The sequence below is a fragment of the Mustela nivalis genome, assembly GCF_964662115.1.
Source record: "Mustela nivalis genome assembly, chromosome: 11".
Lineage (NCBI taxonomy): Eukaryota > Metazoa > Chordata > Mammalia > Carnivora > Mustelidae > Mustela > Mustela nivalis.
Window position 1 is genome coordinate 74,230,263 of NC_139030.1, and position 20,543 is coordinate 74,250,805.

A 20,543-nucleotide genomic window follows, 5' to 3' on the forward strand; every position below is an offset into this window, starting at 1 on the left:
TGATTGAGAAAGGCACATTTATTGGTCACGCAGACAGACACACATGGGGATGTGGGGTGCGTACCCATTTTCCTGCACTCACACTTCTGGATTTGGTTTCCTATGCTAATTCTGTATGTCAAAAAGCAACACGAGAAAAGACATTGCCAATCTACTCTCCTAGTAACCAAGGAAGTGGGGCCAAAAGCCACGGAGTTTAGAAAGAAATGCCTGCACTGTTCTGAGAGCTGCAACCGAGAGGCCTATCTCCCTGAAAGCCTCGCTTTCAGGATTGACAGCAGAGACTTTTCTATGAGCACAGTAAGTGTTGGAGGGTTTGGCTCCAACCGTGGCCTGGTGATGGCTGCCCACCTCGAGGAGGGCCTGGGAGCCTCTAGCATGAGTCAAAGCCGGATCTCTCCCCTGGAGCAGGAGCTGATTTTCCTTCTCCTTCCAGCTAAAGAACTGAGAAGACAGGGAGAGAGCCCTTCTCTCTGCACCAGCTCTGCTACAGCCTTGGGGCTTTAGCTAATGCAGTTGGCATCACTGAAGCTAGACAAGGCCAGGTTTGTTGTACCCTAAGTTAACCACTCACTCAGCTCCCTAGAACCCGAGCCCTGTTTCACTCCAGGAAGGCACTGGCCTTCATTTTTAATGCTTTGTCCAAACCGCTCAGGACACACACGTTCTGAACTGGACGTCCGGAAAGTGGTTTTGGTTGGCTGAAGAAGATCCAGCTCGTGTTTGTAAAGCACTTAACACAGTACCTGGCACGTGGTGAGCGTTCCAGACACATAGCAGTTATTATTATTAATATTATTATTATTGTTTTATATCTCCACCTGCGAATCAGCGCTTTAGTTCCGTTCTTCAAAATGATGACCGGAACAAGGCTCATGGGTCCCAAGTACCAAGATCAAGCTAGGGGCCCAGGTCCACTTTCCCTTCCACCCTTAGCACTTGGTGCCAAGTTTTGCAGTCAGGGCATTCTGTTGGCTACACAGAAGCTAGGCCCTCTCCTGAAAATTAGGAAGCCCTGCACCGGAAGCTAGGTAGGAGGAGCCAACAGGGGGTCCTAGGAGAAGGTCCGAGTGGCTTCACGCTGTTCCTCTGGGTTCCGGTCTTAGTGGCAGCTCACCAGGGTCTTTACTGTGGGACAAGAACAGAAGACGGTCAGTGCCAAATTCTCCAGCAGGCCAGACTGAACTAAAGGTGCCTGCGTTCCTACACGTCGTGGGCTAGATCAGGCTTCCTTCCACATGGTGGCGAGAAGAGCCAACACACTGTTCTAAGTGCTTTCCATATATTTCAGTACATACGCACATACATCATATGCATATGTGGTAATTAAAGTACATAGGAGAAATAAAATATGCAATGTAAAACATAATAGTTTATATGTAGGTTATAACATAGTAATCATATATAATGAAATTTCATCCATCCTATAGACCTATGAGGCAGATTCCGTGAATAACCCTTTTACAGATGAGTAAACCGAGGCTCAAGGCACAGAGCCAGGAGGTGGGAGAGCTGGGATTCAAACCCAAGACAGTCTGGCTCCAGGGGGAGTTTGTAAGCACTCTTAGTTTTGCTCAAAAAGAAATCTATTTTATAGGAAGGAAGGGGACGGTGCATCTGAAGTCTCTAAAATGTTGGGAAATTTTTAAGTATTAATGGTAATGATGATAATGCAAGGTATATGATCTGGGCTGTTTACTTAGGGTTCCTAAGTTCCCCGAGTTCCTATAGGGTGGACACCAGAGGGCTCAGAGGGTTTACCCCAGTGCCTCATTTAAGTCTTTCAGTGTAAGAGTGGGGCCTTCGGGGGCAGACAGGTGTAGGTTCAAATCCTGGGATCTGAACAGGGACCTGGCTCTCGTATCACACGGATGCACGCGTCCAGTGCAAGCCCACGGGCCTGCGAGGGTCTCCCGCGCACGCGCTCACACGCACATGGCCCCCAGCGCACCTGCATGGCCGCCCGGCTGAGCTGGGCGTCCTCGGGCCTGTGCTTGCCGTGGTGGGGCAGCTCGGCGTTCTCGCGGTAGTCCCGGCCCTTGGAGTGCTGCAGGTGCAGGACCGCAGGGCTCTTGACCGGGAGGGGCGGCCGCTGCGCCAACGGAGGCGGGGGCGGGGCCTGCGGGCTCAGTTCCGACCTGGAGGGCTTGATGGGCCTCTTGGCGGGCACCTGGGCGTGGAGGCTGGCGGGGGCCTTGGCTTTCCCCTGGCTCTTGTCCCCGCCTGCTGGCCGGCCCTCGGCAGAGGACGAGCAGGTGAAGGAGCGGAGCCGGGGTGTTGGGCTGAGGAAGGGCGTGGGCGTCGGTTTGCCTGTCCCCTTGTTGCCTTCGGCCTCCTGGGCTTTGGGGAGCAGGATGCTGGGCGACACGATTCCTGGGTCCGGGCAGGGCAGGGCCTCCTTCCTCAGCATTTTGGGCGATTCCTGCTCTTTTCTGGGAAGCGGCTTAGGGAAAGAACTCACGGACCCATACAGCGGGTTCTCAAACATCTCCGGCTTGGTCAGCTGCGCGTCCTCTGGAGGGGAAGGTTCCGCGGAGTTTTTGCCCACGTCGCAGGACCTGAGGGTGGCAGAGGGGAGACACGGAGAAGCAGCACATTTGACGAACGGCTGCTTTATCCAGAGGGGGTTTTCTTTTGGGGTGATCAGAACGTGTGGAGCCAGAGGGAGGTTGGGGTTGCCCAACTTTGTGATTGGACTGAGTGCCACCGAACTGTTCACTCTTGGGGCAGGGGATGGGCCAGATGGGTGACGGGTATTAAGGAAGGCACTTGTATTGAGCACTGCGTGTTACAGGTAAGGGATGAATCACTAAATGCGACTGCCTGAAACCAATTACACTATCAACTAACTAGAATTTAAATAAAATTTTGAAGGAAAAAAAAAGCATCTAACAGTGATTTTCTTATTTCATTTAAGAGACTTCTTTCAATTTTGTTACAGGAATTTCACTTCAACTAAACAAAAATAAAAAATGAGAGGAGCAGGTACTGTGTGGCTGAAATGTTGATGATCTCACAGGTAAGCCCACTTCTTGCCTTGACTGTCTCCACCGTAAAAACTGCTGACACCAGAGCACTGTTAAGCAAGGACGACGTCACTGAAGATTTCACAGGAGAAAGGGGCAAAGGAGCTCACTAACGTGCCCAATACCAAAACCACCTCTTCTGTCCTTGTAAGAGAAGCCTGCCCTCCACAGCCCCTGCCCCTCATGGCTTCCAAAAGACCTCCTCTCCTGTACTCCCCTCTCCCTGCGGAAGGAATCTGCAGCCTCTATGTTGTCTCTAGCAAATTCTATCCTGACTCCCAGGAGAACAGAAGCCTGCAGGGGACCAGACCCCCTCAGTGACCATCTGTGCTCTGTGAGGGCCCCAGCTCAAGGAGCCCCACTTAACAGACACGTCAGAGCCCCCCTATGTGTGAGCTGCTGCCTCAGGCACAGGAGGGGGTCACGAAGCAGACAATATCTGTGCTCAGGGGCCCCGTGCTCCCAATTCACATGGTGTTCCTCACACAGTCCCCTCCCTGGAGAGCTCCTGGGGACTGTGCTTTCCTTCCTGTCCTCACACAGACTGGTAAAGAAAGAATGGTGGTCGTGCTGAAGATCCGAGGGAGCCTGGAGAGAAATGAGCCAGCACCAGGAAGAGAAGCCCGCGGCAAGCCAACAGGCCTGCCTGACACTGGTGGTGCAGGATTTCCAGGCTGCAGCTCAGAGGAGGTAAGAGCTGCTTTGTTTCTGTGGTTCCGGAATTACTGCTGCTCTGATGCAAAGCGATTTCCTGCTGAGCGGATTATAACCAGGAATGGGAAGACGTTTAACTTTCTGGCCAACAGCACAGTCTTCTGGGGGAGTGTTCTGGGTTCTGCTTTCTGCAGAAAAAAGGGAAGCAGGTCCCTGGGGACCCACCGCAGTGTTCGGGCAGTGACGCCTCTTATGGATGGAATGTGCACTGAAACACTGTTGCAAGTTGCTGACCAGCCAAGGCTAATAGACTCTTCAGGGACTAGGCGTGGGCTCAGGGGACAGAGGCGTGATGTCATCCTCACCCAGGTGCCACTAAGAAGAGAGGACGTGGGTGTGGGGGAGGCGAGCCTCAGGGACATGCCAAAGGGAGCTTGACTGTTGACTTGGTGTTTTTGCTCATTACTCTTTGGAAAGACCTAGAAGCAGCTATATAACCAGAAATGTTGGGGCCTTTGAACGAAGACTTTGGAAAGCTGTCCCTCCGCCTCAGGCCACCCTCTGTGTCCCTGTCTGGATCCTCAGAGACCTTTGTTATGAATTAGTGTAGGGAGGAAAGTGCAAGAAAGTCCAAGTAGCACTGATTAGAAGTTTCTGATGAAGAGGCAAGAAGTAGGAAAGGGAAATGCATGGCTTGATTCCTGGCAGCCGTGAGTGAAACCAGAGGATTAGTGGCAGCACCAGGAAGAGACCCCGAGGTACAAGCATTTTGGTGATTTCCAAGCTCCTTCTCTGGGAAAAGAGCAGGGAGATGGAAGCAGGTTGTCTCTTCTGTCTGAGAGGGGAACTTCTGTTGCTCCTAGAGAGGGGACGTCTTGGTGGGGGTGGGGGAGACTGGGGTGGGGAAACCACACAGAATTTAAAAAGTCCCTGACCACAGGTAACAAGAAACCAAGTCCCATAGGAGGCCATGGCTGGGGAATGAGTGTACCAATATCCAGGACAGAGTTAATTTTTCTGGTAAAATAGCCCCACTTCTCAGATTCCAGGGTCTTCCTTTCTAAGGTTTCAAATCCCACTCTGGGGCCTCTTGCCTAAGAATTTCCCTGTTCTGAAGCTGTCACCTCTGGAACCAGAGGGGACACATTTCCACCCAGTTCCACGCCATGTGCTTGTCGTGTGCAAGTCATTCAGCACAAAGATACGCTGACTTTGGAAAGTTACAAACATTTCACTTCAAGAATCTCCTTGTTCTGGGATGCCTGGGTGGCTCAGTGGGTCAAGCGTCTGCCTTCAGCTCAGATCATGATCCCAGGGTCCTGGGATCGAGTCCCATATCGGGCTCCTTGCTCAGCGAGAAGCCTGCTTCTCCCTCTGCCTGCCGTTCCCTTTGCTTGTGCTCTGTCTCTCTCTCAAATAAACAAATAAAATCTTTAAAAAAGAAAAGAAAAAAAAGGTGCTCTTGTATATACTCTCTTTCAAATGAATACATTAAAAAATCTTAAAGAAAGAAAGAAAGAATGATAGATAAATGTTTGACAATGCTTCCTTCCCTGGCTCCTCAGACAAGACAGACACCAGCACTGAGGAACACAGTTACCTCACAGGAAGCAAGGTCTGGAGCAGTCCCCCTTCAGTCATTCCAAAGACAGAGACCAAGGAATGACAAAGCTAGGTATATCTGGTCCATCTCCTATCACTGTTCATTGGGATCTGCACTTTTAATTTTCCAGTTATGCAGTGCTTACTGGAAAACTCACAGGACTCCCTATCTGGCATTTCCATGAGGTGCTCACAGATGGGTTCACTTGGGATGTGGCCCCTGTGAGAAGGGGCTGTGGCTTTGGCTGCCTGGCCCACCCCCCTACCCCCCAGGCTCTGTCCTAGCCCATGCTGCCCTGACTGGTTCTAGGTACAGGACGACTTTCTCTGGGTTCCTGGCCTTTCCCCAAGTTTCTCAGCCAAACCCCTTCTCCTGCAGGCCAGCTGCTCTCCTGCCCTTCGCACTCCCCCATAGCGGCTGTGTTTTCTGATTGGCCCCACAAGGAGGGACAGAAAGGTTGTGGATGGGAACAGGAACCTTGCACCTGAAAAGGCAAAGAAAGGAGGAAATCCCCACCTGTTCCTTGAGAGACTGCATGAAGTTTCACTAGTTACAGAAATGTATTTTCCAATAAATATAGTTTTTTTTTTTAAAGATTTTATTTATTTATCAGAGAGAGAGGGGGAGAGAGCGAGCACAGGCAGACAGAGAGGCAGGCAGAGGCAGAGGGAGAAGCAGGCTCCCTGCTGAGCAAGGAGCCCGATGTGGGACTCGATCCCAAGACACCGGGATCATGACCTGAGCCGAAGGCAGCTGCTTAACCAACTGAGCCACCCGGGCGTCCCGCAATAAATATAGTTTTTATGGGAAGCTGTTTTGTGGCAGAGGGTGGTGGACAATATCTTTAAAATTTCATATTTTTAAAAAAGTCTTTCAAACTTATACCAATAGGGTAGGACATGGAGATTCCCCAGGCATTTCTTGAGTGCCTGCTGTGTTCCAGGCCCTGAAGAGGAGTCAATGGTCACAGTGAACACACAATCCTACTACCCTCATGCAGCTTCTAGTCTAGAGTCCGGTTCCCCGGTGGTGAAAACCCAGAGAAGGGAGAGGGCTTGATGAAGAGGACACTTACCTTGACTCCTGTGTCCTGGGGCAAGGGACCCGCGTTGCTGTCGAGGACGAAAACTTCTTTGGGGATACGGGTGGCTGGGAGGGTGGCGTTGGGGGGCTGTCTCCCCTCCCGGGCCCCAGGGAAGAGTCCTTGAGCGGCTGGTCATAGCTCCAGGCTGTGGGCTGCTGGTCAGGGGACAGGGACTGCTTCATGTGCCCAAAGGGTACCACCCCAATGTAGTTGGGGTTGATGATTTCAGTGATGCTGGAGCTACCGCTTGAAGGGACCCTGGTGGGAAGAGACACCCAAAGTCACACCCCGAAGATCCCTTCTCTCCTCTAGGTCAGCACCATGAGGACAGTGTCCTCTGTGGTCCCTTGGGGCACCCTAGGCCCTCTGTTACTCCTTCACTTTTTGGACAATGGACTGATTGATTCATACAACAGAATAGTTACTGAGTGTCTAGTAAGCAGCAGGCCTCAGGCTGGAAGGGAATATGGGCGTTACCAAGGCAGGCCTGGTCTCTGTTCTCATGGGATGCTTGATGGATAGAGGTTGGCGAGGCCAGGCTGAGTGGAAGTGGAGAGGGCAGGGCAGGGCTGGGGGGTAAATGAAGGGCTCCATCTGGGCTATGTCAGCTTGCACATCTGTGTGAGCATCAGAATGGAGAAGGCCATGCAGGTATTTGGAGAGGTGAGTGAGAGGTCACATAAGTCAAGGCTTGAACCTCAAATGTGGGAGGGGGTGGTTCAGCCTAACACCGTGGAGGTGATGGCCTGACCACGGCGGAGGTGACAGGAGTTTGGGTGCAAGGGGTAGGGCAGGCATGAGGGAGAGGGCTGGTGGGACAGGTGGTCTGGGGACCCAAAGGAGGGGATGAAGTTGGGCTCTACACCAGTGTTAGGGATTTTGCCTCGGCCAACTGGCACCAGTTGCCCCTGGTTCCCCCTCAGTAGGCAAATTGCCATGGAGTCCGTGACCCTGCCATCTGGCTTGATTCTAGGGCATGGGACCACATCGGTGAGCCGAGGTGACCCTGCTGTTGGGGACTGCTGTCCCCTAGGCATAGAGACTTTAATGTCTGCATTATTTCCAGTGAGGCTCTGTCAAGAGCAACCTGGGTGCATTTTCCTCAATGGTTTTTTTTCATTGTAACAGGATGGGGCTCCTTGACCACAGAGCCATGCCTGCTGCGGTCTCTGGTCCCCAGGAGACACAGGAGCCATTCCCTCCCTTCAGCCATTCCCTCCCTCAGTGTCTTCCTGCTAGGCTGAGGGTGCCTAAGTCAGGGCTGCACCAACTTTGCCTCGGTTTCTCCAGAATCTGACACACACCAAGGGCTCAGCCAATGTCAATGAACTGTTCTTTTTTTTTTTTTTTTTTTTTAAAGAGACAGTGAGAGCAGGGGAGGGGCAGAGGAAGAGAGAGGATCTTAAGCAGACGCCACGCCCAGCGCAGAGCAACGTAGGGCTCCATCTGTCCTCAGGATCATGACCTGAGCTGCAATCAAGGGTCAGACGCTCAACTGACTGAGCCACACCACGTGGGCGCCCCCTGAACTCCTTTCTGACATGGAAGCATCTCCCAGGTCTCGTAGAGTCACACTTGCATCCCTGGAGCTGGGCGTCCGGGGCCCGAGCTTCCGTTCCCTCTTCGTCCTTGGTTTCTCTGCACTCCATTCACCCTCTCCTGGGTCCTGGGCCCACAAAACCATGCTAGTTTGCAGGGAAACCCTGGCCGATCCCCCTGCTCTACCTGTTGGCAGGTTCCCACTGCTTCATGGGGTCGTGGCTGGTGAGGCTCTTCAGGGACTTTGGCCCACTGGATTCATCACGCTCAGTCTTCACAAAGTCTGCAAAGAAAGAGCCAGGAAAGAGCCCGTGAAGCCTGGTTCCTAGTTTGGGCAGGATGGCAGCCGAAGCTGGACAGTGACTAACGGCTGGCAGGGGGGTGGGCTAAGCAAGATCCTGAGGCCTCACACTCATTCGGTGATTGGCTTGTTATGCCTGCCATGGTTGCAGAGGGAGGAGAGCTGGCATGTGTGACCCAGAGTTATCATTTAATGGGACATTTTCAGCTTGTTGGTGTCACAAGGGATAGGCAAATATTTCTTGGTGGAATAAAACCAAGAGAAGCAGGGGCTCTGGCAGAGCATTTGATACCAAAGCCCATACAGTTTGAAGGGAGGGCAAGGAATCTGGAGCAGACTCCTCACAGAGCATGAAGCCCGACGCGAGGCTTGATCTAATAACAACCCTGAGTTCGTGACCTAAGCTGCAACCAAGGGTCAGATGTTTAACCAACTGTGCCCCCCCAGGCGCCCCTCAAGCAGAGAGGTTTTAATTCACAGATACAACTGCAGACAGCATGTTCATTTCCGAGTCTTAAAATTTTAGGCAGGATGCTCAGAAAATTAAATTTGAGTCTAAACACTTCCTCATGTTCCCTATTAGTAGGGTCTCCTTTTTAAGATTCTCCAGAGGATCCGCAATGGTTCTTATCTAACAGATGAGGCATCTACACCTGCCTACTGGGAATCAGCAGGGTCTCCCCTGGGGACAGACAGGAGCTGACTTCCCCAAGGCTGGGATTTCACGGGGGGTAAGGAAACATCTCCAATGAGTATTTATTCCCGAGTGTGGCTGCACCGGTGTCATTTCTGAGAGCCACGACGGACACCTCCTCCCAATGGCTAGCAGAAGGAAGCAGGTGTCGTTTTGCGGGACACACAGATTTGAGGTCAAGTCAGAAGAGGTGCTGGGGGGCTGGTTGGTGTGTTTGATGTATGAAACAGCCTAGAAGGCCCAGGAGCCCTGGGAAACACCATGAGGGCAGGGTGTGTACAAGTATGTACATGTGTGTGAGCTGCACAGCACATGGGCATGAAGAAGAACAGGGGCCACACAGGATATTCTGGAAATTGTCAATCTCAGCTGTAGCCAGCGCCTTTGCCTATAGCCTAGAAAGAGCTATTTGGGATCGGGCAGGTTTTCCGTGTCATCTTAGTCCTCCGGTGGAGGCGCTAACAGGGAACCACAAGGCCTAAGAGCTTAATCAAAGACAAGAGAGAGCGCCTGGAATATTCACAAACTTCATATCCTAACAGATGGAAGGTAACTGGGGTCCGGGAAGGATGATGGGCAGATTGTGGGGCAGTGTGGTTCTACAGGGAAATTCTGGAATCAACCCAGAATTGGGCCAGATCGCCTCTCCTAGCCCTTCTGGTGGTAGATTTCTGCTTTGAGGCCACAGCAGAGAGAACAGTCAATGGCTGGGCTGAGAGACAACTCATTTCACCCCAGCAGCACTGAAGAGGGAGCTGGGGGGTGGTCGTGCCTACTTACCATACAGCTTCTCCCTCATCTTGCCTTGGGAGGTCTGCAGCTTAATCTCCCCCCGGAAGTGGCCCGTCATCTCTCCATGGTGGGTGAGGGGTGTGTAGATGGGGAGCTGAGTTTCCGTGGCCTCTAACCGTAGAGCGATGCAGCCCTCGCCTGGGGAGGTGGGCACAAGGGTCACATCAAGAGGCTGCCTTTTCACAAGAGAACCTGCATTCAGCCTATAAATTTAACTCCCTCACCCCAAGATGATCCTTTGAAACAATGTCCAAGGCAGGGATTATCGAATTAACCTCTTGGAACAACTTGGGAAAACATTTCAAACCTTACAGTGAAATGAACTACATGTGGATTAGTTGATGTAAAGAAAAAAAAAATTAATCATAGAAAATCCAGCAGAAAAGCAGACTTAACTACTAATCTGATTGCGGGAAGGGAATGATAACTTCCCAGGGTTTGAAGCAATGTAAGAAATGGCAAAACAGACCGACAGATAAGAAGATACAAAAGCTTAAAACTTCTGCACAGAGGAAAAAAGGAAAATGGGAGAGACTGATGGCTTCACAAAGAGGGTGTTTTACCTGAAGCCCACGAGGAACGTCTCAAAATCAAATCCCAGCAGATAACTGGGCACGTATCCCAAGTAGGCATTTCATACAAAAACAATTCTAGGTTGATTTCAATACATGGAAATGAATTCAGTCTTCCCAGCCATCCAAAATGCAAATGAAGGCAGCACTCAGGGACTCTCTCACAGATAGGAAATAAGCAAAAAGTGGAAGGAAGGAAGATACCCAGTGCCAGCAAGGATCTGGGGACCCCTAACCACTTGGACATAGCAAGGTCACCACGGCAGGACACAGCCTTTACGGCAATAGGTTGGATACCGAGTGTCAAGAATCACCAGTCTCTCTATACCCTTTGACCCAGCACACATGGGAACTTATCTTCAAAAAATGCTCCAAAAGAACTAAAGCTGTAGCTGAAGGGGGATAACAAATGCTCACAAAGATCCATCTCAGCTTTAGTGATAACACGAACAGAAACAGCCAGAAGGAAGCCCATGGAATATTAGGAAGCCATTAAATGCCGCCATCATGGAGGCTGTGTGGGAGGAAGATCCTGGAAAATGTGTCTCACCCAACCTGTCTCTCACTGGGTGAGGGAAGCAGAATAGAAAACGGAATCCTTAAGACGGTTATAAATATAGAAATCTATGTATGCCTTTGTATGAGGAAGTATTAGACCAAAATAAAAATGGTGGCTGTAAGTAGGGGATGACACCGTGGGTTGACCTTTTTTCTGTTATTATTAGGATATGCTGTTTATATGAACACCGGGGTAAAAAAACAGGGAGAAGAGAGTTTTTTGAACAAGAAAACGGAACCATCCTTCCTGTGTGCCTGTGGCCTGCCACCAAAGCTTTAAACACCTTGACTCCACACAGATCCCTTCTGCTTGGGCACAACAGACAGACTCTCCCCAACCAAGGCCAGTGCAATTCCTAGGTTCTGCCCCCCCCACACCCCCCGCCCAGGCTCAGAGACCCTGTTCCCGGTGCTGACCAGGAGAGGGTGAAGGGCAGGATTCTGGAGCTGGGTTGCCTGGGTTCCAGTCCAAGGCCACCTCAGTGGCCATATGACCTTGGCCAAGTCACTTCATTTCCTCACCTGTGCAATGAGTGTAGCAACTGTACTTGTATCCCTTTTATCCCTGTATGGCTTTTGGCAGAGCCTGAACAGTGGGCAGAGCCTGAACAGTGGGTAGCCAACACACACGGCACCTTTTGTGTCTACAGCCTCTTCCCATGTCCTGGCTTCCCTGAATCAGCATTAAGCACCTTCAAATTCTTCCACCCTCCCTAGACCCAGATTCACATTCTTGCCTGCCTTATGCAAGGAGCTGCTCCACCTGGCACGTGCCTCCAGCCACTCTCTGGCCACCTGCTCCTCTCACCCTTGTGTTCTAGTCACACTGAATGTATTACGTTCCAGGGTAAACCGGACACTGGGCTGGAGCCAGGGACCGGCTGAAGACAATGTCACAGAAGATGATGTCTCTTTAGTAGGATGACTGGTGTCTGCCCAGGAGGGGCCCTGAGCAATGCCAGACAGATCTGGGTTCAAACTAGGGCCAGCCAATTACTTTTACTCCTGTGGCCTTGAGCAAGTCCCTTAACCTCTACGAGCCTCAGTTTACCCTACTGATTGGGAGACTAGTATCTGCTTTACAAGACCTTGTCAGGATCAAATAATCCTTAAATAATCCGCACCTGGCCACAAATCTGACACAGGAAAGACCCAATAAACAAGAGGTGTCGTGGCTGCTGGCTCTTCCTCTCAGAAGCCTGCGGGGCAGGAAGGGCGACTGACTAGTATCTGTCCCTCTGGCAGTGGGAGAGGAAAGGCACGAGAGCAGGATGGTGGGATTTCCGTGATGGAGAGGCCACCGTCCCCCTACATCACAGGCCACCGGCTGAGAGCAGGTACAGAGCTGGCAGCGCCTGTCTGGGGACCCTTACCGTAGGATTCGTCGCTGTCGGAAGACTTAATGCTAATCAGGATATGCTGGTCCAGCAGGTACTCGGGGTCAGAGATGATGGGCTTCAGCTGCACAGGGAAGGCCACAGGGTTAGAGCTGCCTGCTGGGGAACGGGAAGGGAGAGGCTCCCAGCCCAGATGAGGGGCGCGCCTGAGCAAACAGGACTGCAGGTGTGCTTAGTAATCAAATTTGAATTTCTGCTTTCCATGTCCAAGATAGTAGGAAGGAACCACATCCACCCTCCCCAGGATGCAGGGTTCACTTCTTCCCTGTCTCCCTCCAATCATACTGCACTCTAGGAGAGAACTGGACCCCAAGTGTGCCCCACCCCACTACTTCCCTCTCCTCTTTTCCCCTCCCTTGCATACCCCAGCATCATGGGGGCGGGGGCCAGGCTAACAAGAAAGAGGTAATGGGACCAGAAGTGGGTCCAAATGCACCCCACTCCCCACCCTACGTGGCACTGTAGGCTGTACACAAGGCCTGCCCTCCATCTGGACTGCAGGGGAGCCCCTGGGGTGTCCTGCAGGCTGCTGGAGGGTGGCTCAGCAAATGACAGGCACAGATCCTGGGTTCCAACCCTGCCCCCTCCTCCTGTGGCAGCGAGGGATGGCTAGCTCCCAGTTGCCTTGCCGGTCTGGCTCAGGGCACGTTTGTGTCAGGTTTTGCACAGGGGAGAACCCGAACCTCAGCAGTGTAGGGTCACACCTGTGCAAGCACAGAGAGGAGCTTCATGTGTGCACTATCCCCTAAAGCTGGTTCTCTCACTGACAGGGATGCTGAGGAGCCTGATGAAGAGGCCATAGGCTGCCCCAGGCTGGCCCTTCCTTCCCATCCAGATGCTGAGAGACCCCTTGTGCCAGCCTCTGGGTGCCCTGTTGCCAGACCGGACAGACTCTATCTCCATTCCAAAAGTTCTAGAACAAATGGCTGGAAATCACCATGGGCGCTTGCGGGCACTCTCAAGTTCCTGAGCCACAGCAAACGCTCAGTTCACTGACTTGTAGTAATGGCTGGCTCAAAGTTAGACCCGGTCTGGACGCTGCAGAGGCAGGAAAGGCTGCCCTCTCAGGCAGCAGCAGGAGCAGGCTGGCGGATATCTGACCAGAGAAGGTCTGTGAGGGACGCGGTTACCATAATGGGGGTGAGGGTAGAGGGAAGGGAGCCTTGGTGGGACTAGAGAGGGCACAGAGAGGACGCCATCAGGAGACGGACCTGTGGAGGATTAGGGAGCGGGAGCAGGAGCAGGTGAAGACCTCGCAGCACATAAAGCAGTGAGGAGGGGGCCTGGATGCTGAGGAGCCTGGGCTTGTTTCATGTTAACATCTGGGAGTTGACCAGATAAAGAGGGGGATGCCAGGATCAGACGGGCATTCTAGAAAGATCCATCAGGGTTCGGGATGCCTCAGCAAGAAGGCAGGCGGGATGGAGACCCCCTGGGAGAAAGCACCGGGGTGGAGAAGAGGGACAGAGGCAAGAGGAGTAGCAGGTGTAGGCAGCGGTGAGGCTGTGGGTCAGAGGTTCCTTAGAGTCCCCTGAACCAGACCGGGATACATGCGCAATGTGGACGGGGAGGCTGCCATATTTCCCAAGTTAACCCAAGGAGCAAATAAGCCATTTGGTTGCTACGTGGGGCTGCCAAGAGAGGAGGAACAGAAGGGTTAAGTGGGTGGGTGAGGCGGGATGTCACCTTAGAGCCCAAAGCCGCCAGGTTGCAGGTAACCTAAAAACAGCCCAAGGATGAGGACTTCTGACCTAGGCCCTGGCCTTGTGGAAGACCTGAATTAGAAGTGCTCCCACATTAGGAGACTCTGCGATGTGGGTATCTGCCTTCTCATGACCCAAGCCTGGGTTCCAATCAACAGTGCTACTGTGGGCAGCCCAGCCCCCAAAACTGCCCATGTCCCACCCCAGACTTAGGAGAGGATGGGTCCTTCTACCTGTTTAAGGCCATTTTTAAAGCTTCCCTTGGAGTTCCCCTCTAAGGGAACCTTCCAGGAGAGCCCCTGGGACCCCTGGATACGTGACAGATCTGCTTGGCTGTGTCCTTTCATCTATGTACCCTTTCCTCGCTGTGTGATTGAGAAACAAGGTCCTACTCCACTGTGCACCTAGCACAAACACTCAGGGAGGCCCACCGTCAATTCAACATCACAAAAGCTGTTTGGGATCCCAGGGGGGAAACCATTTTTTCTTTTCAGCAAGAAAGATGAATGTGTTCCCACTAAGGTCTGTCTTTGCGTTTTCGATTCCACCCCCTACCCTCATGGGGTCATGGACATGTCAAGTTCTAAGTCCAGTGGACTCCCCCCTCTGCCCCTTCACTTGATCCTCCAAGCTGGGGCTGAGCAGGTAAAAGGACACTGCAAGGGGGGGAGGGGTCAGGGTCCCAGAGCCCAGGGCCTGTGTCTGTCACTGCAGCTGTGTGATGGTGAACCGCCTCTCTGAGATCTGCCTCAGTTTCCTTCTTTGAAAAGTCACATGGTCGGACAAGCCCATCTCTAGATCTCTTCCGTGATCCATTATGGGAACCGAAATCCATTTAGGAATATTGGGGCCCATGGGGCCAAGCTCTGCCTGGCTACATCCTGTTCTTGATTTACCTTTGGAAGGGTCTCACCAAACTTCACCACCAACTCCCCTTCACTTCCTTCTTCATTTTCTCCTTCCTGACTCTTGACGAAACCTGTCAGAGGACAAAAGGGCTGGTTTTCAGAAAACAGAACAAGAGCCAGACAGGAAAGCCTCCTGGGGTCGCCCCACCCAGACCAGTGGAGATAGTCTCACTCTTCTATCTGTAGGGGCCACTCCTGTTTGGGAGTCAGGCTTGCGGGGGACTCTGTTTTGGTGCAGGGGATGGTCATTTGCCAATATGGTTGAATTATTTTTAGGAAAATCTAAGAGATTCCCCTCCTTTTCAGCTCTTTTTTTTGCAACAAACCAGGCAACAAAGAAATCATCACATCACAGGCAGAGATTAGGAAACATGACAGCTCATCCCACGCCACTCAAGATAGCAGCCTTTTGAAATGCTAATTTGAGCTTCCTAATATGCTGTTTCCATAGAAATGTATGCAAATGTCTTGATAGTTTATTAAAAACACCCGCATGAAAATCCATCATTTTTGGAAGTGCCTTGCCCCTGCTTGGTGACCCGGGCCCTAGAAACTTCATGGAAAAGGTGGGTCTGTCGCCAAGACTGAGCCCGGGCTGGGTGGGAGGAGCCAGGGGAGGGGAGGGGGCAATCCATCTGGATTTCTGGAAGGAGTCATTATCCCATCACAAAATACCTCCTTGGGTGGCATTGATTTGGCCCTGCACCCCCACCTCCAGACCATCTCAGCAAAGGGAGCTGGAAACCACACAGATCTCGCCATGGAACAGCTTTAGACAATATGCCTACAAATGTCACCCAGAAAGGGTGTTTGCTAAACACAGTTTGTGCTAACTGCTGCTGGCTGGGAGGAGGCTGTCCATCTTGAGCTCATTTGGGGACACCCCAGACAAGCTGAGAAAGCTGCCCTGTCCCGCAGGAAAGAGCAGAGGACCCCAGGGCAAGAACCGGCCCCCCACTGGCCTCCTCACGCTCTGGACCTTCGCCCAGGATCCTCTGGTTGGGTCAGAGCCCCAGTTGTGGCGAGCGGACCCCCAAATGGGTTACACTCTGTCCTGAGAGGCAAGGAGAGGATCCAGTGGCTCAGTCACCTAGACAGGTCCACACGACAGTGGCTGTCCTTGTCTCTGAGGCTGCAAGGGCAGCATCATGGGCCAAGGGGGATGCCCCCTAGTAACTGAACCCCTGAGCACTCTCCCCCAGGTCCCCCACAAGCCCATCTGTAAATCCTTCCCAGAGAGAGATACGTGGTGCAATGCACTGTTGATGAAAAGGCACTTACAAGAGTCCTGTCTGCCTGGCCAACGGCAGCTCAAGGCCCACTTACTCTCTAAGCAGCTCGAGTGGAACTCCAGGTAGAATTTGGTCTGGGACTTGGTCTTCAGCGTGGCAAAGCACCTGAGAAACTCAATCTGCCCTTGGCTGTCGACAGTGCCGGGGCCTGGAGTGGGGGACAAAGGGATTTGGCTCCACGATGTGCCCAGACATGGAGCATTTCCAATCAGCCCTCAACACCAGGCTCCGGGGAAGGCAAGGTCTGGGTGAAGGCGAGGTTTTCCCTGAATCCCACTACCCACCCTGAGCATCCCTGATGATGGGAACGTCCAGGCCGCGGAAAGCTGGGTGGGGAGAGTGTTCAGGGAGCCAGGAGCCCGACTCTCAGCTTTGCCGCTGAACAGCAGGGGCCCTGGCAATGCCCTTAACCTCTGTGCCTCAGTGTCCCCATTTGTTCTGCCTGAGAGAACTTGTAAAAAGGCTTAGTGCCTTGATACCTAAATCTGTCTCGTTTCTAAGTTCAGGTAGCAAGGGATACCGGCTCTTCCTTCCTCAGGCCGACTTCCCTCCTCTGCTCACTTACCCCCGTTCCCACCCTTGTGTCTGGCCCGTCGTGGCATTCGCTGACAGGATGCATTGGCAAGCGTGCTCAGGCTGGCCTTGAGCAAGTTCTGGCCTTTCAGGTAAACTTCGAGCCACGCGACCGCCAAGACAGACGTTCCCGTCCCCTCTCCCACCCAGCCTTTCCTTCTTTACTTTCTTCTCCTTTTCCCCAGCTTTATTGAGGAGGAGCTGGCAAATGTAATTGTACATATTTAAAGTGTACAACGTGATGATTTGACACACATGTACACTGTGAAATGCTTACCAAGATCAAGATAATTAACACATCCGTCACCCACATAATTAACTGGGGGTTTTTTTGCCTTTTTTTTTTTTTTGGTGTGGTGAGAATGCTTAAGATCTGCCTTTAGCAAATCTCAAGTGTATGATATTGTATTACTATTATTATTACCCAGGGTCATCATGTGGACTATTAGCTCCCCAGAACTGATTCATCTTAGAACTGAAAGTCTGTACCCTTTGACCTACATCTCCCCATTTCAGGCCCCCCTCAGCCCTTGGCAACCACCATTCTCTTCTGTTTCTATGAAATTGGTAGTTTTTTCCAAGATTCCCCATGTAAGTGATATACCATACAACTATGGTATGTTTTCTTTCTTTTTTTTTTTTTTAAAGATTTTATTTATTTATTTGACAGAGAGAGATCACAAGTAGGCAGGGAGGCAGGCAGGCTCCCTGCTGAGCAGAGAGCCAGATGCGGGACTCGATCCCAGGACCCTGAGATCATGACCTGAGCCAAAGGCAGTGGCTTAAACCCACTGAGCCACCCAGGCGCCCTATGGTATGTTTTCTGTCTGGCTTATTTCACTCAGCTTTCCTCCATTTCCTTAAATCCCACAGCACCTAGGCCGGGTTCCGCTTAGGACGATGTTCAACCAACGCTCGATCCAGGTAATGGGTGTTTGTGAGCACCGTCTGGCGCTGAGTCCCAGTGGAGCGTGGGCAAGCCTGATGTGCTGAAGGTCCTCACTGAGGGTGTGATGACATGAGCCACCCCATTCATGCTGCAGGAGCTCAGAGAAAGGGGAGATGGGTGGGAGCCCAGGGAGAGATGGAAGGTTCTAGAAAGACAGTGCCCAGAGCTAGCACCAGGTGGTGGACTAGGGGTTATGTGGAAAGGAGAGGTCACACTGCCAGAGCAGACATTAGACCCAACAGCATGGGGAAGAGTGTGCTAGAAGACAGTATTCTAGCCTCCCCTCTAACCCTCAGGGCATGAAAGAAACAGCAATACAGGCTTTTCCTGTCTCCACTGTCCCCCCCCCCCCCCAACTGCCCCTCAACCTTCCTCAATTAGCCCGGGCTATCTGCTGAGCACAGAAATGGGGGATGATCAGAGGAGGTGACAACATGGCTCCCCAGTCACCTAGATGGAGGCTGGGCATGCCACAGAGAACACCAGGCCCTTGCTGGGACGAGCAGGGCCCGGTGAGCAGGGCTGAGCTAAGTTATTTGAAAACATACCTACAAATCTCAGTATTATTTACTCCAGCATTTCCCAGACTCAGTCATCACATCCCATCCTTACAATGTTTACCATCTCCACCTACCACACACCCACACTAATACTGACTTAATATTTTCTTTAAATAGACTTTTTGAACTTAAGTAAACATATTTAAATAAGAAAGTACATCACAAGACTAAGTGGAAAACCAGCCCTGCTCACCTTACACAGAAGAGACAAATGTGAAATGAACTACCAATAAATGCATTACTGATAAAGGTTCACCCATGTCCCACCCAGAACTGCCTTTGGGGGCAGACACGCCACACCCTGGATAAACACTCATTTACTCCATTTTAAAGACTGAATTAAAACCGAGGCTTAAAGGCTGACATATTTGCCAAAGAGCCCAAGAACACGCTCTGCTCCAAAATCGTGATAGGACTCAGAGGCGAGGAGGGCCCCTGGATGGAGTGTGGACGTGCCTGGAATGATGAGCCTCCGTCTATCGGAGACAATGGCCTGCTGCAACAAGAAGGCGGGAGCCCAAGGCCTCCTGTCTTCATGGAGAACCAAGGGACGGATGCTGCCTGCCACTTACCATTCTTGGAGACAAACTGGGAGGTGACTCCTGCCTCAAAAGTGGCGAAAACAGGGCTGTGGTCACTGGTCATGATGTCACTGGTGCTACCTGCAGGGGAGGGAAGGCATTTCTAAGCAGGGAAGGAGAAACCCTTCTGGTCAAACCACAGATGGCAAACTCACGGCAGAAATCAACCTCTATTGATGGAAACTTCCAGAAGTTTCACGGTTTTGCACGTTCCCCTGACCTTCCACAACCCCGCTTAAAAGTCTCAGTGGAAGTGTGTGGCACTCTTTCCTCCACAGCAAAAATGTGCCTGAGCTAGTTTTTCCTAGAGACACACGGGTTTTCAAATAGATCATGGGATGTGAACTGTGGACACTTTTCTGGTCTTGGCACTTCGTTGCACTGATAAGCTCATGGCCCAAAGCAGGATGGAAATATAGGTCACCACAATGCCTCCTAGGACTGGGAGAGAGTAGAAGGCGAGAAAGGGTAGACATGGAGTGTAGACATCTCTTTTAAGGACCATGGGGCTTGGAGAGAAGGGAGCAGGGCATATTTGGAGGATGTATGGGAAAGAACGTTCTAGAGATACTGAGTTCTTATAATAGAGCTTATGATGGAGCCATGTGCTTATAACAGAGCCATGTGAAGACATCTGGCTGGGTACTCAGGGCTGGAGATTTCTCTGTGTTTGGAGTCACGATGTTAGATGGAAGCAGAAAGGATGTCTGCCACAAGGATGTCTGGGCTCCCCAAGGGAGGCACACAGGATGCAAGGCCAGGCCACACTGACCAGTAAGGGCCAAAGAGAAATAGCAGAGGAGACCAAGAAGGCAGTAAGACAATTGAGATCATTTTCTATAAACCTCCTATTGATCAGCAAGAAAAAGATAAACAACATCCTAGCCTTCAACCAACCAAAGGAGATATGCAGAAAATTCTAAAAGGAACACAGATGGCTAAGAAACATGGGAAAAAATGCTCACTGGCTCATGACCATCAGAGAGACAACTGAAACATCGAGTCAGAATAAAAGAGAGCAAGAAGAAGGAGAAAAGTGGGGGTCCTGGGGGAGGAGCTGGGGCTGGAGTCTAGGGCCCTCACTCCAGAGGTTAAAACAAGGTTAGTCGGGAGAGGAGTGGGGAGGACATCCCTTCTTGGAGACAGGAGGGCAAAAGGTAGGAGAGGCACCAACCTAAGTCACGTTTGGATGTGGGCAGGAAGAAGTCAGGGAGGGTCCAGTGGTGACTGAAACAGGAGAGGGTTGGGGTGGAGGGAGTCCACTGAGAGCGATGTGGCGATGGAAGCGGGGAGTTCCGGGGAGAAGTAAACAGGTGGACAAGCAGGGTTTTAAAAATGTCCTTAACCATATTTTATGTCAAACATAAAGCACTAGCACTATGGTGCCTGTGCCTTAAAAACTAGGAGGGCAACAGGGACCTTGATGTAACCTCTGTAACCACAGCTTATACGATGCCTCCCACAGTGAGTCTGGGCCTAGCTATGTGACTTCCTTTGGCCAACAGGACATTAGCAAATGTGAGGCAAGCAGAGACTCAAGAAGCTCTTCCACATCTGGGACTTGCAGATGTGGGATCCCTGGGACCCAGAAGAAGCCTGGACTAGTTTGCTGGATGATGAACAACACGTCAAGTTACCACCATCACCCCTGCTGACAGCCAGCCAACCAACCAGCCGGCCAGCCCCTCATCTTGGGGGCAGGGGTGGAGGCTCCTGGCCTGAGTGTCCCCAGTTAACAACAAGCAGAACGGAGATGA

General features: G+C 51.8%; 1 protein-coding gene across 2 annotated transcripts in view; it reads right to left on the reverse strand.

The window, feature by feature from the left end:
• INPP5D (inositol polyphosphate-5-phosphatase D) overlaps window positions 1-20,543 on the reverse strand; it is a 115,936-nt gene continuing 95,393 nt past the window's right edge. For both annotated transcript variants that reach the window (XM_082690639.1, XM_082690640.1), the window contains 9 exons: window positions 18,778-18,867; window positions 16,158-16,271; window positions 14,820-14,902; window positions 12,197-12,284; window positions 9,682-9,831; window positions 8,093-8,189; window positions 6,359-6,625; window positions 1,952-2,558; window positions 1-1,128 (listed from right to left, as the gene is read on the reverse strand). In XM_082690639.1, the coding sequence (XP_082546765.1) occupies window positions 1,126-1,128; window positions 1,952-2,558; window positions 6,359-6,625; window positions 8,093-8,189; window positions 9,682-9,831; window positions 12,197-12,284; window positions 14,820-14,902; window positions 16,158-16,271; window positions 18,778-18,867 (1,499 nt within the window). In that variant the 3' untranslated portion in view covers window positions 1-1,125. The remainder of the gene's footprint in view (window positions 1,129-1,951; window positions 2,559-6,358; window positions 6,626-8,092; window positions 8,190-9,681; window positions 9,832-12,196; window positions 12,285-14,819; window positions 14,903-16,157; window positions 16,272-18,777; window positions 18,868-20,543) is intronic.